At 40.4% G+C, this 12,153-nt stretch overlaps 1 protein-coding gene across 1 annotated transcript in view; it reads left to right on the top strand.

Moving 5' to 3' along the window:
• The window catches only part of PHLPP1 (PH domain and leucine rich repeat protein phosphatase 1), a 162,342-nt gene that overhangs the window by 123,841 nt on the left and 26,348 nt on the right, over positions 1-12,153 (top strand). Inside the window, exons 5-9 of the mRNA XM_032222732.1 lie at positions 339-485; positions 1,277-1,507; positions 3,991-4,193; positions 8,592-8,652; positions 11,506-11,601. Coding sequence (XP_032078623.1) covers positions 339-485; positions 1,277-1,507; positions 3,991-4,193; positions 8,592-8,652; positions 11,506-11,601 — 738 coding nt within the window. The remainder of the gene's footprint in view (positions 1-338; positions 486-1,276; positions 1,508-3,990; positions 4,194-8,591; positions 8,653-11,505; positions 11,602-12,153) is intronic.

A 12,153-nucleotide genomic window follows, 5' to 3' on the forward strand; every position in this document is an offset into this window, starting at 1 on the left:
CTTTTTTAAGTGATGAGACATCAGTAAAGAGTCAACCATGGAAATCACCCTAGCCTCTTTTGCTAGTACTGGAAGAAATAATAGTTGGCTGATTTTTTAACTGTATTAGAAGTGGTGGGATTCAAATAATTTAACAACCGGTTCTCTGCCCTAATGGTTTCTTCCAACAACCAGTTCATTGAATTCCTCAGAAAGTGAACAACCGGTTCTCCCGAAATGGTGCGAACTGGCTGAATCCCACCACTAGTATTAAGGTATTCTAAGTTAACATGTTTCTCCTATGATGCTATTTTTATTAATCTGTAACGCCTTTTCTGGTTTTTTCCTCTCTATTCTAGATTCACTAAACTGAGAAGCTTAAACCTTTCCAACAATCACTTAGGAGATTTCCCTTTGGCGGTGTGCAGCATTCCAACCTTAACTGAGCTCAATGTGTCCTGCAATGCACTCAGAAGTATACCAGCAGCTGTTGGAGATATGAGCAAGTAGGTGTTTACCGAAGATGGTAAAAGCAGTTTGTATCTCAAGTCATGGCAGCTTCCTTCAGTAGGTTGTCAAACTGTGTTTGGTTCTGAAGAAAATGATGTGGCCTGGGCCTACAGAATGGTTCGTAGGTTCCTCCCATAAAGATAACCACTCTAGAGAGAATGGGAATGTGATTGGGGGCTTAGTTGAAGAGCAGGAATACCTGGAATTGATCCTATTGAATGAGGGCGATCATCTTTCCTTTCCAGCTCTGCAACCTGTCCCCTCTCATAATAAGGCTGGAGTGGAGATCCTTCATCTAGACCAGGGGTGTCAAACTAGCAATAGCAATAGCAGTTAGACTTATATACCGCTTCATAGGGCTTTCAGCCCTCTCTAAGCGGTTTACAGAGTCAGCATATCGCCCCCACAATCTGGGTCCTTATTTTACCCACCTCGGAAGGGTGGAAGGCTGGGTCAACCTTGAGCCGGTGAGATTTGAACCGCCGAACTGCAGAACTGCAGTCGGCTGAAGTGGCCTGCAGTGCTGCATTTAACCACTGCGCCACCTCGGCTCTGGTGGCCCGCAGCGAGATGCACAAGCCACACTCACCCATATTCCGCAAAGGCAAAAAATGCCGCGATACATCACATAACATCATGACGTCACATGGCGCCAATTGAGTTCGACACCCATGATCTAGACCTTCATCTTGAGCCTGACATTTAAAAGCAAATCTGAATCATGACATAATTGATTGATTAATGACCTAAGGTGATTTTTTGTTTTCTTCCTCCTTCTTATCAAAAGCTTACAGACCTTCTTGTTGGACGGGAACTTCCTCCAAAGCATTCCTGCTGAGTTGGAAAGGATGCATCAGCTTAGTTATTTAGGACTCTCTTTCAATGAATTCAGTGACATTCCTGAAGTCCTGGAGAAACTGACTGCCATGGACAAACTCTGCATGTCTGGGAATTGTATGGCGACACTACATTTGCCAATACTAAGGAAAATGCCACACATAAAACACATAGATCTAAGGTATGTGTCATCTGAGAAAAAAGATATGTATCAATGTTAAATGGCTAGCAATAGCAATAGCAGTTAGACTTATATACCGCTTCATAGGGCTTTCAACCCTCTCTAAGCGGTTTACAGAGTCAGCATATCGCCCCCAACAACAATCCGGGTCCTCATTTTACCCACCTCGGAAGGATGGAAGGCTGAGTTAACCTTGAGCCAGTGAGATTTGAACCGCCGAATTGCAGAACTGCAGTCAGTTGAAGTAGCCTGCAGTGCTGCATTTAACCACTGCGCCACCTCGGCTCTGTTAACCATTTTAACAGATGGTGTCAAGCCAAGATGGATTTATCTTTCTTAAAAAAAGATATATTTTCAAGGTACTAGTTGTGATTAGCATATACTTTCCAGCCAGACTATTCCTGGCTTTTTTATTCACATGGTGTTTTCAGCTGATTTTTGACACAATTCATCACTTTATGGCAAGATTATTGCTTGCTGTTTTTAAATGGTCTGTACTTTCAATTGAGAAATGTATTAAGCAGAAATATTTAATTTTTGAATTCAGTCTCACTGACTTATTCAGTTAGATATTAATCTTTCCTTTCCTTTAATTACAGATTTGTCATGATGAATTGGTTCTGTGGGAACTCTGATTATTAGCCAAAGCTTTAGACTGCCTAACTTTTCTTCAACTTCAAAATATGTTTAGTAATTCATTCTGACCTCTTAACTAGGGACAATTATTGAAAACTTTGGAAAAGATGAGAAAAGAGAAGGCTAATGTAGCCCGTTGTTAAAATACTATTTCATATTATTGTTGAAATGTAATTATTACATAGCTCCTTATTTGTGTTTAGTGGAAATTTGTAGAGAGTCAGAAACTCACAACTTTACAAGCTTTTCAGGACATGGATATGATAACAGACCAGGCAGTTCTCCCTTATCTATATTTGTTTAAGACCGGCTTCCTGTTAGATTATTCTAATTTAATTTTGAGAGTTTGCATACACGCACAGTGGCCATTTTGAACCTGAAATAATTATATACATTGGAGCTATATTAAATTTGCCCAAAATTTGTCAGTAAAATTGGACTGCATCGTTTCATTTCCCACGATTTTTGCTGAAGTACTTCAATTTGTTTTTCTGTTTGCAGGAATCACCTGCTTCTTAAAACACCATTAACTCCTTTTTACTAGTGGATAATTGATTTCACAAAGAAGATGTGTGTTACATTTTAGAAAAAAAAATAGCAATTTTTTTTTATTATGATGCAATTATTTTCTTAGGTTTTTTTTTAATAACTTTTCTTTTTATCCCAAAGCAGTGTTTTGATTCAGCAATTTAGTCATCCATCTCATCTGTTTAGCCCTGAGAATTAAAATTCAGAGGACTTTCAGATGGCCAGTTTGATGGCTTTCTGCAGATAATTTGTATTTATGTAAAAAGTCACACAAGTTCTCTTTTCTTGTTTATTTGGAGTTCATTACGAACTGGTTTGGTGCAAAAATCTGTCCTACTCTTTCAGCAATGAGATTTGGATCACGATATTGTCACTATATACATACAGTCATGTGAAAAAGAAAGTACACACACTTTGAGTTCTGTGGTTTTACGTATCAGGACGTGGCAAAAATTATCTGGTGTTTAACAATTCTTAAAAGTAGGTAAATACAAACTCAGATGAACAACAACACATGACATATTACACCACGTCATCATTTATTTTACCAAAAAAAAAGCCACGCTAAGGACCAGATGATATTTACCATATGCTACTACATAAAATCACAGAACTCAAAAATGGTTTAATTTCTCTTTCACCTGACTGTATATTCACATAATGCTTTGACAAGGGTAGAAAACTTTAATACTTGAAGAGCCTCATGTTATTCATTCTCTTTACTCTCTTTGCCATTGTTTACTCCAAAGGAACTTACAATAATGTTTTAAATTCTATATATGTTGGCATTTTCTGATGAAATTCCTAAATTTGATGTGGGTCAGCATTTCTTTGTTGTGAATATGGATAATCCCTATTGAATCATCCAAACTTTTGTTAATGTGTCTTCATCTGTCACTAATGTTTAACAGGTATTAATTCCATACATTTTTGTATTGAGACACGTTAGGAAGCCATCACTTTATTATAATCTTTAAAATTGTTACGACCAAAAAATGATAAACACTAAAAATGCATTTGAGAGACTTGATAATTTGCCTTGGAACATTAAAGTCATGGATAATTAATTGGGGAGGGCATCTGACTTGGATGGTATTAAAAATAATTGGGTATCGAATACGACGTAAAAAGGCATTCTCACAAATCATTGCAAACTTTTCAGAGAAGTGCAAGTATAACTAGAAAAATTGAACTTGGTTTTTTTGGAACTGATAAATTAAAAGGCAAATTTTGTTTCCAGCTGTCTTTAAAAAAAAAAAAAGGAGGCTAAAGTAACTGATCACAGCTCTTTCCCCCCCACCTCCCCATTTCTATCCCAGGTTAAATGTGATTAGAAGATTGATGGGAGATGAGAGCGACTTCCTACATCATGTGACCCAGCTTGATCTTCGGGATAATAAGCTAGGAGAGTTAGATGCAACCATCTTCAATAACATTGAAATACTGCACTGTGAAAGGAACCAGCTGGTAGCCCTCAAAATCAGTGGATACTTACTTAAAGCTCTTTATGCCACTTCAAATGGTATGTTTACTTTGAAGGTAGTTCAAATAGAAATTGATATTCCCGGCCTTTTCTTCTTTCACTGGATTTATTTGCAATATTAAGTTGTGGATGAATCTAGTCCTTAACCATCTGGCTTTACATAAAACATTTAGCAGCAGAATTTTGGAAGCTTGTAGAGTGGTGCTTACATGCTCTTTTAAGAGTGCTGTAAAATGGAAATCCTTGGGATTTAAATGCAAGTTTTAAATTTCCCACAGTGTTGTCACAAATCTGTATATTCTTTGTGAGATAAAATAAAGTGAACGGCCTAGAGAGCTATATAAATTTTATACAAGTAGTCCTTAACTTATGACCACAATCGGAACTGGAATTTGGATCACTAAGTGATTAATTGATTGATTGATTTAATGAATTTATAGGCTGCCCAATCCCGAAGGACTCCGGGCGGGTTACAGAAAATAAATTTTAAAAAGTGAAGAGTTAAAAACAGAGGAAGAACACAGTTAAAAAAACCACATCATGCACCCAGTCTAAACGGGGCCCTCAGTCATGAGGTCAACAGCCCCAGGCCTGCCGGAATAGCCAGGTTTTGATAGCCTTTTGGAAGGCCATGAGAGTGGGTAGGGTCTGGATCTCTGGGGGTAGTTTGTTCCATAGGGTCGGAGCAGCTACAGAGAAGGCCCTCCCCCGGGGAGCCGCCAGCCGGCATTGTCCGGCTGACGGCACCTGGAGAAGGCCCACCCTGTGTGATCTTATCGGTCGTTGGGAGGTATGCAGCAGAAGACGGTCTTGCAGATATCCGGGTCCTAGGCCATGAAGGGCTTTAAAGGTAATAACCATGTGCTTATTCATTATATTATCATGTGACCAGGCCCAATTTTACTACCATTTTCCCCATGGCATCAAGCAAATCACTGCAGACGTTAAGTGAATCACATAGTTAAGTGAATTCCACTGTCGTTAAACAAATTCAGATTCCCCAACTGACTTTCCTTGTCGGAAACCAGCTGGGAAGATTGCAAAATGGTCACACGACTTCAGATGCTACAAATGTTGTATATCTTGAAGCCGGTTGCCAAGTTCCTAAATTGAGATCATGTGATTTGCAGGGATGCTACGGTAATTGTAACTTCAAGGACGTGTTGTGAGTTTTCCAAATCCATTGTAACTTCAAGACATGATCATAAATCAAGGACTACCTATTCCAGTGTTTCTCAACCTTAGAGACTTGAAGTCCACTGGACTTCAAGTCTCCAAGGTTGAGAAACACTGGCCTATTCCATTGAATAATAATATTCTAATCTACAGATTAGGTTGGGTTAGGGTTAGGGGATAAAGAGGGCACATTGTCAATTCTTTCTCATTAGAGTCCTTAATATTTCTCTATGTTCCATTTATATTGATACCACAATATCAAAGTGTTGCTAGACACTTTGTGGGATGTTTTCTCAGGTGTACATTTCCACTTTCTTGTTCTCTTTTTCCACTTTTTAAAAAGTAATCTGTTTCTTTCACCAGCCAGTTCAGCTTCTTTGAAAAGGGTTATGTAATGGTACTTGAAAAGGCTCGGGACAAATGGTGAGACTGCATAGCTCCAACTGGATAATAAGTGGGACAAGAGGTCCAGAATTAATTAATAATTCGTAATTTAATAAACTTATATGCCGCCCGATCCCGTAGGACTCCGGGCGGCTTACAAATACAAAGATAAAACAAAAAAATAAAAAAAAATAGGGGAAAGACGAGAACAATTTAAAAGGAACACACCGTACACTCGACTTAGCTGGGGGCTGGACCTCATTCATGGGTCAGCAGCCCCAGGCCTGCCGGAACAACCAGGTTTTGGTGGCTTTTTGGAAGGCCGCGAGAGTGGGAAGGGTCCGGATCTCTGCGGGCAGATCGTTCCACAGGGCCGGAGCAGCTACAGAAAAAGCTCTCCCCCGAGGGGCCGCCAGCCGGCATTGTCCGGTCGACGGCACCCGGAGGAGGCCCAGCCTGTGAGTTCTTATCGGCCGTCGGGAGGTATGCAGCAGGAGGCGGTCTCGCAGATATCCAGGTCCAAGGCCAGAAGAGACTCTTCCTAGTTTCCTAAGCTGTAAAGGAGGAGAATTGTACTTTTACTGGCAAAAGCCTATTAATGTAGCCTGACCATAAAATACATTTAGCACATCTGTTTCCTATCTGGCCTCGCCTAGTAAGGCTGACAGGTTCAGAGGATTCTTGCACTGAATACATAGAAGGCGAAGTGCTTCCATTGCTAGTAGCTAGTAAAGCCGTATCTAACTTGCACAATACTTTTTTTCCCATGGAGTTTAGCAACATGTACAGAGAGCTTTCTCATGCTAGCAATATACTCTGATAAGGGGCCCGTATCACTCAGCAGAAGCCAAGGGAGAACTTCTAGATTTCTACACTTTGAGTTGATCTGAAACAGCCTCGGTGTTTTATCTTCTTTTTATCTTTCTGTTAACAAAAGATTGATTCTCTGTCCCCTTTTTCCCCACGTATCCTTGTGGCCATATTTCCTTGGAGGAAAAGTATCAGCCTGAAAAGGGGGCAAATTTGAATGCAGTTCGTAAAGATAAAAAATTACAACTTTGCTTTGCAAAAGAAAATTCAAAGCAAAATCAAGAAAAAACTTTAAGGAAGGGGGAAAGGAAGGAGAGAAGGAGAAAAGAAAGGAGGGAAGTAGGGAAGGAAGGAGGGAAGGAGAGAAGGAGGGAAGGGGAAGGAGGGAGGGAAGGAAGGAGGGAAGGAAGGGGAGTAGGAGAGAAGAAACGAGGGAAGGAAAGAGGGAGGGAGGGAAGAAGAAGTAGGACCGTTGTAAGATAAGATGGATCTATGGGATGTTAAGAAAGCAATCTTCAAGTATATTGTCAACTGTAGGGAAAAATTGTTATAAATACATATTATTAATAACAGTTATGAGATCAATTGTGAATGTATATATGAAATTGATAAAATAAAAATTATTTAAAAAAAAAACTTTACAAAACCCATATCCGAATCAAAATATCCAAAAATCAGTGTATGTAAATTTATTTTAAAAAGATAATCCAGTTTCTATATTTTTTACATGAGCATGAAAGATTCTGCATTAAGTGCAGAGGTGGGTATTCAGCAGGTTCTGACCAGTTCTGGAGAACCGGTAGTGGAAATTTTGAGTAGTTTGAAGAACCAGTAAATACCACCTCTGACTGGCCCCGTCCCCATCTATTCTCCTGAGTCCCAGCTGATCAGGAGGAAATGGGGATTTTGCAGTAACCTTTCCCTGGGATTGGGAGGGAATGGAGATTATACAGTATCCTTCCCCTGCCATACCCACCAAGCCCACAGAACTTTTGGAATTTTTTTGGAATCCCACCACTGATTAAGTGGTATCATTTATACAGTAAATGCTAATGACTAAGACCGAAAGTGGATTTTTGAGAAATAAATGTATGAAATTCTTTATAATAAGAGGGTTATGTACTAATGAGTGACAGTGCTGAGAAGCTGATTCAGAACAATGATACACACATGTCTTTTGAATAATATTTCAGACCCTTTTGGATTATTTTTTTTGCTGAAAGCAATCAGCCGGATACGGCTAAAAAAGTTACTAAATTTACGTTGAATTTAAAATTGGGGAGAAAGATATTTCATGTACTCCCAAGGCAGACTCTATGGATTACAGTTGTTAAAACAAAACTATAGTTTACAAAATAAAGGATGAACACTTTTTTCTTTACAACAGAGCCATATTTTATATTCGGTAAATAAGAAAATCCCATCTATTTCAGTCAAATGTCTTCCAATGTTAAAAGGTTCTTCATTTTTTACTAGATTCATATTTGCTGTTTTTAACTGTTCAGTTGCTTCAGCTCTGATCCAGTGTATATTGCAGGTAGTCCTCAAACCTACGACCACAATCGAACCCAAAATTGTTGTTGCTAAGTGAGACATTTGTCAAGTGAATTTTACCCCATTTTACAACCTTTCTTGCCACAATCGTTAAGTGAATCACTGCAGTAGTTAAATTAGTAACACGGTCGTTAAGTGAATCTGGTTTTCCCCGTTGACTTTGCTTGTCAGAAGGTCACAAAAGGGGGATCACATGACACACACACACCCCGGGACACTGGAACTGTCATAAATGTGAGTCAGTTGCCAAGCGTCTGAATTTTGATCACGTGACCATGGGGACGCTGCAAGGCCACGGTCGTAAGTGTGAAAAATGGCCCCTAAGTTACTTTTTTTCAATGCTCTTGTAACTTTAATGAAGTGTTGTAAATTGAGGACTACTTCCATTTTGTCCTCCGTGTTATGATTTGCGTTGTCGTTACAATAAACCTGGCAACCTGAGGTGGGGATACTTTTAGTAGCTTGAAATCAAATTTATCTTTGCAGTGCAATCTTTTGTCTTTTCTCTTCCAGAACTCGTTCACCTCGATGTGTATCCAGTTCCAAATTATCTCACCTATTTGGATGTTTCCCGGTAAGCGTAGTTTTGAAAGATGCTGGTCTTAAATGTGGCATTATTGAAAACATGAGGAGAACCCGGAGCGCTAACAAAGTGATCTCTTTGACTGAAGAGATTGCGTGAATTTTCCTGGTGACCCTGGAAATATTGAATCTGACTTATTTGGTCCATCATATTTCTTTACTTAGAAGCAGAGATTGTCACACAAATGTTTCTGTATAAACCGGAGTAGTGAATTGAATTGAATTGAATTTATTGCATTTATATACTGCCCTTTTCCCCGAAGGGGACTCAGGGCAGCTCACAATCCAAGTCAGGGAAGGGGGTACAGATAAGGGATAAAAAAGACAAACAGAACAATATACAATTTAAAAGCACACAACAACCATACCATTCGAGGAGGGGGGCAAAAGCTCTTTAGCCCCAGGCCTGTCGGAACAGCCAGGTTTTAAGGGCTTTGCGGAAGGCCTGGAGGGTGGTGAGGGTGCGAATCTCCATGGGGAGTTCGTTCCAGAGGGTCGGAGCAGCCACCGAGAAGGCCCTCCTCCGGGTAGTCGCCAGTCGACACTGGAGTCGATTAGGAGGCCTAATCTGTGGGATCTGATCGGTCTAGTGGAGGTAATTGGCAGCAGGCGGTCTCTCAAGTACCCAGGTCCAATACCATGAAGGGCTTTATAAGTGACGACTAGCGCCTTGAAGCGTGGCTTTTAATACAACCTCAACGCGTTGAATCCCCTTTTCTGCATTACACTTTACTTCTGATTTGTTGAGCTATTAAGCAAATGCCACAGCATTGAAGCCAATATCCATGTTACCTCATAAGTAATTGGATTTTCTTCTTACTGTTCAGAGTGGAAAGTGTGTTGATAATATGGCCCTGAGAGTTAAAGGTTAAGAAGGATAGGCAGATAGGATAGCAGATAATATTCTCCACTTAGTCCAGCAAGCTTTCTTTCAGAAAAAGGTTTTTGGGTATCTTGGTGGGGTGAAGTTGAAGGACCCTTTGCCAGATAGGAAGGTTTTGGCCTCCTGCTAAATCTTTTCAGGCCAGAGGCACCAAGGCAAACAAGCGAAGTAAATGCTTGAAGCAACGGATTTTGCAAGTTGTGTTAATTTCTTACGAAACTGCCAATTTCCCCCCTAAATTGTGTTGTATTTAATTCTGGTTTTTACTGCTTTAGTATAGGAGATTACAAACCCTACCCTACTAATCTTTGATGTAGGAGAGCTTATCGGGTGAAAGAAGAATCTCACTCCCCCATCTCCCATGTCGGATGATGTTGACTAAGGTAGTCCTTGGTTAATGTCCATTTGTTCAGCGACTGTTTGAAATTACGATGGCATTGAACAAAGGGACTTACAGCCGTCCTTGATAGTTCCTGCCTCCTGCAGTCACATGAACAAAATGTGGGACCGCTTGGGGGCACCTGCAACGTTTTGGCCCTCTGCCTACCTGCTGCTGCCAGCTGCCTCCACTGCCTATCCCTGCTTGCCACCATGCCCGCTACATGGCAAACCAATGACTGTACCGGATGAGGCCTTCTTTACATTGCTATCTTTCACACTGATGCCAATGGGCCTCTCCAACGTCCCAGCCGGGGCCTTCTTCCATGAAATAATAGCAATAGCAGTTAGACTTATATACCGCTTCATAGGGCTTTCAGCCCTCTCTAAGCGGTTTACAGAGTCAGCATATCGGCCCCAACAACAATCCGGGTCCTCATTTCACCCACCTCGGAAGGATGGAAGGCTGAGTCAACCTTGAGCCGGTGAGATTTGAACCGCTGAACTGCAGAACTAGCAGTCAACCAGGACAGCGTAGTCACGTGACATCAAGTTTTACAAGCACATCGCTTAGCAGTGGAAATTCCAGTACCAATTCCCATTGCAACCCAAGTGCCCTCTGTAATAGAGATGTCAACATGTTATACATATATGCAACTGCTGCCATGGCTTACAAGAAAATGATCCTGGGGCATTTCTAAGCCCACATTATGTTCCTGTGGCTTCCTAAACGTCAGTGAATTGTATGCCTCAATCTGTTTCCAGAGAGACTGAAGCAAGAGAATCCGAGTGGGAATAATATATATATATATATATATATATATATATATATATATATATATATATATATATATATATATATATATATATGATAAGGATGTATGTATGTATGTATGTATGTATATGAATATGAATGATAAGGAGGAGAACCTTGTGGCTTAGTGGTTAACACAACTGCCTAATATGTAATACAGCCCAGGTTCAAATCCCAGTAAGGGTATGGCTAGCTGATGAGAGCTAAATAGCTTGAAATCGATCTATACTAGTCTCCCTTTATTTATTTATTTATCAGCACAAATGCAACACATATATATACACATACATACATGCATACATACACACATACATACATACATACATACATATTATATTATATTAAAATAGCTGCTGAATGAGAACATGTCCATGCGTATGTACTGCACACAATGTTTTACACATTAGGATGGCTTTCAAACGTTCCATTTTGTGTGTCTCTTCGCTAAAGATGTCTCCTTCATATAAACTGGCACCAGGGATTATTATTGCGGTTTAACACATAATGTTATGTGCTGTGAGGTTGGTTAATTCAAGATTTTAAGGGTTATTCCATACGCTTCATGGTAACCTGTGTTTGCCATTCCGTAAGCATTCCACATGTAGCTGCAGTCAATCCCAGCTGCCTAAGTGCTGTGTGTGTTCTGCAGCTGACAGGGGCATCTAATATTTTTGAACATGTTAAAACCACATGTGATGTAATATGTAAAACATTGCTTAATCGTATTGTCATCATCTTTTTTTTTCTTCATTTGCCTTCCTTTTGGGCAGAAATCACTTGGAGAGCCTTCCAGAATGGGTTTGTGATAGCCGGAAATTAGAAGTGCTGGATCTGGGCCACAATCACATACGTGAACTTCCCCCTAGGTGAGTCCTACCTTTAAAACAGGATGCAAAGTAGAGAATTGTTTGCATTGAATCAGTTTCTAGCTTGCTTGGTGACAGAACTATGTTCCATGTGGTTTTGTCTTTTTCTTCTGTTTAATGTTTATCTCCTGGAGTGTCATTGAGCAGGAACAGTTTTCTTAGCAATAGCAATAGCAGTTAGACTTATATACCGCTTCATAGGGCTTTCAGCCCTCTCTAAGCGGTTTACAGAGTCAGCATATCGCCCCCAACAATCTGGGTCCTCATTTCACCCACCTCGGAAGGATGGAGGGCTGAGTCAACCTTGAGCTGGTGAGATTAGAACCACCGAACTGCAGATAGCAGTCAGCTGAAGTGGCCTGCAGTACTGCACCCTAACCACTGCACCACCTCGGCTCCTCGGCTCCATCCACCCCTGGGGTAGGTATGATAAAAGATGAATCAAGACAGTGTCTAGCTTCTATAAACCTTTGGTTAAAAGTTCTATCCTCAAGAACTAGCAATGTTAATTCTTCAGGACGGTCTTCAGGACAGTCCCCAGCATAGCTGTCT

This window comes from Thamnophis elegans, chromosome 8 (genome assembly GCF_009769535.1).
Source record: "Thamnophis elegans isolate rThaEle1 chromosome 8, rThaEle1.pri, whole genome shotgun sequence".
NCBI classification, from domain to species: domain Eukaryota; kingdom Metazoa; phylum Chordata; class Lepidosauria; order Squamata; family Colubridae; genus Thamnophis; species Thamnophis elegans.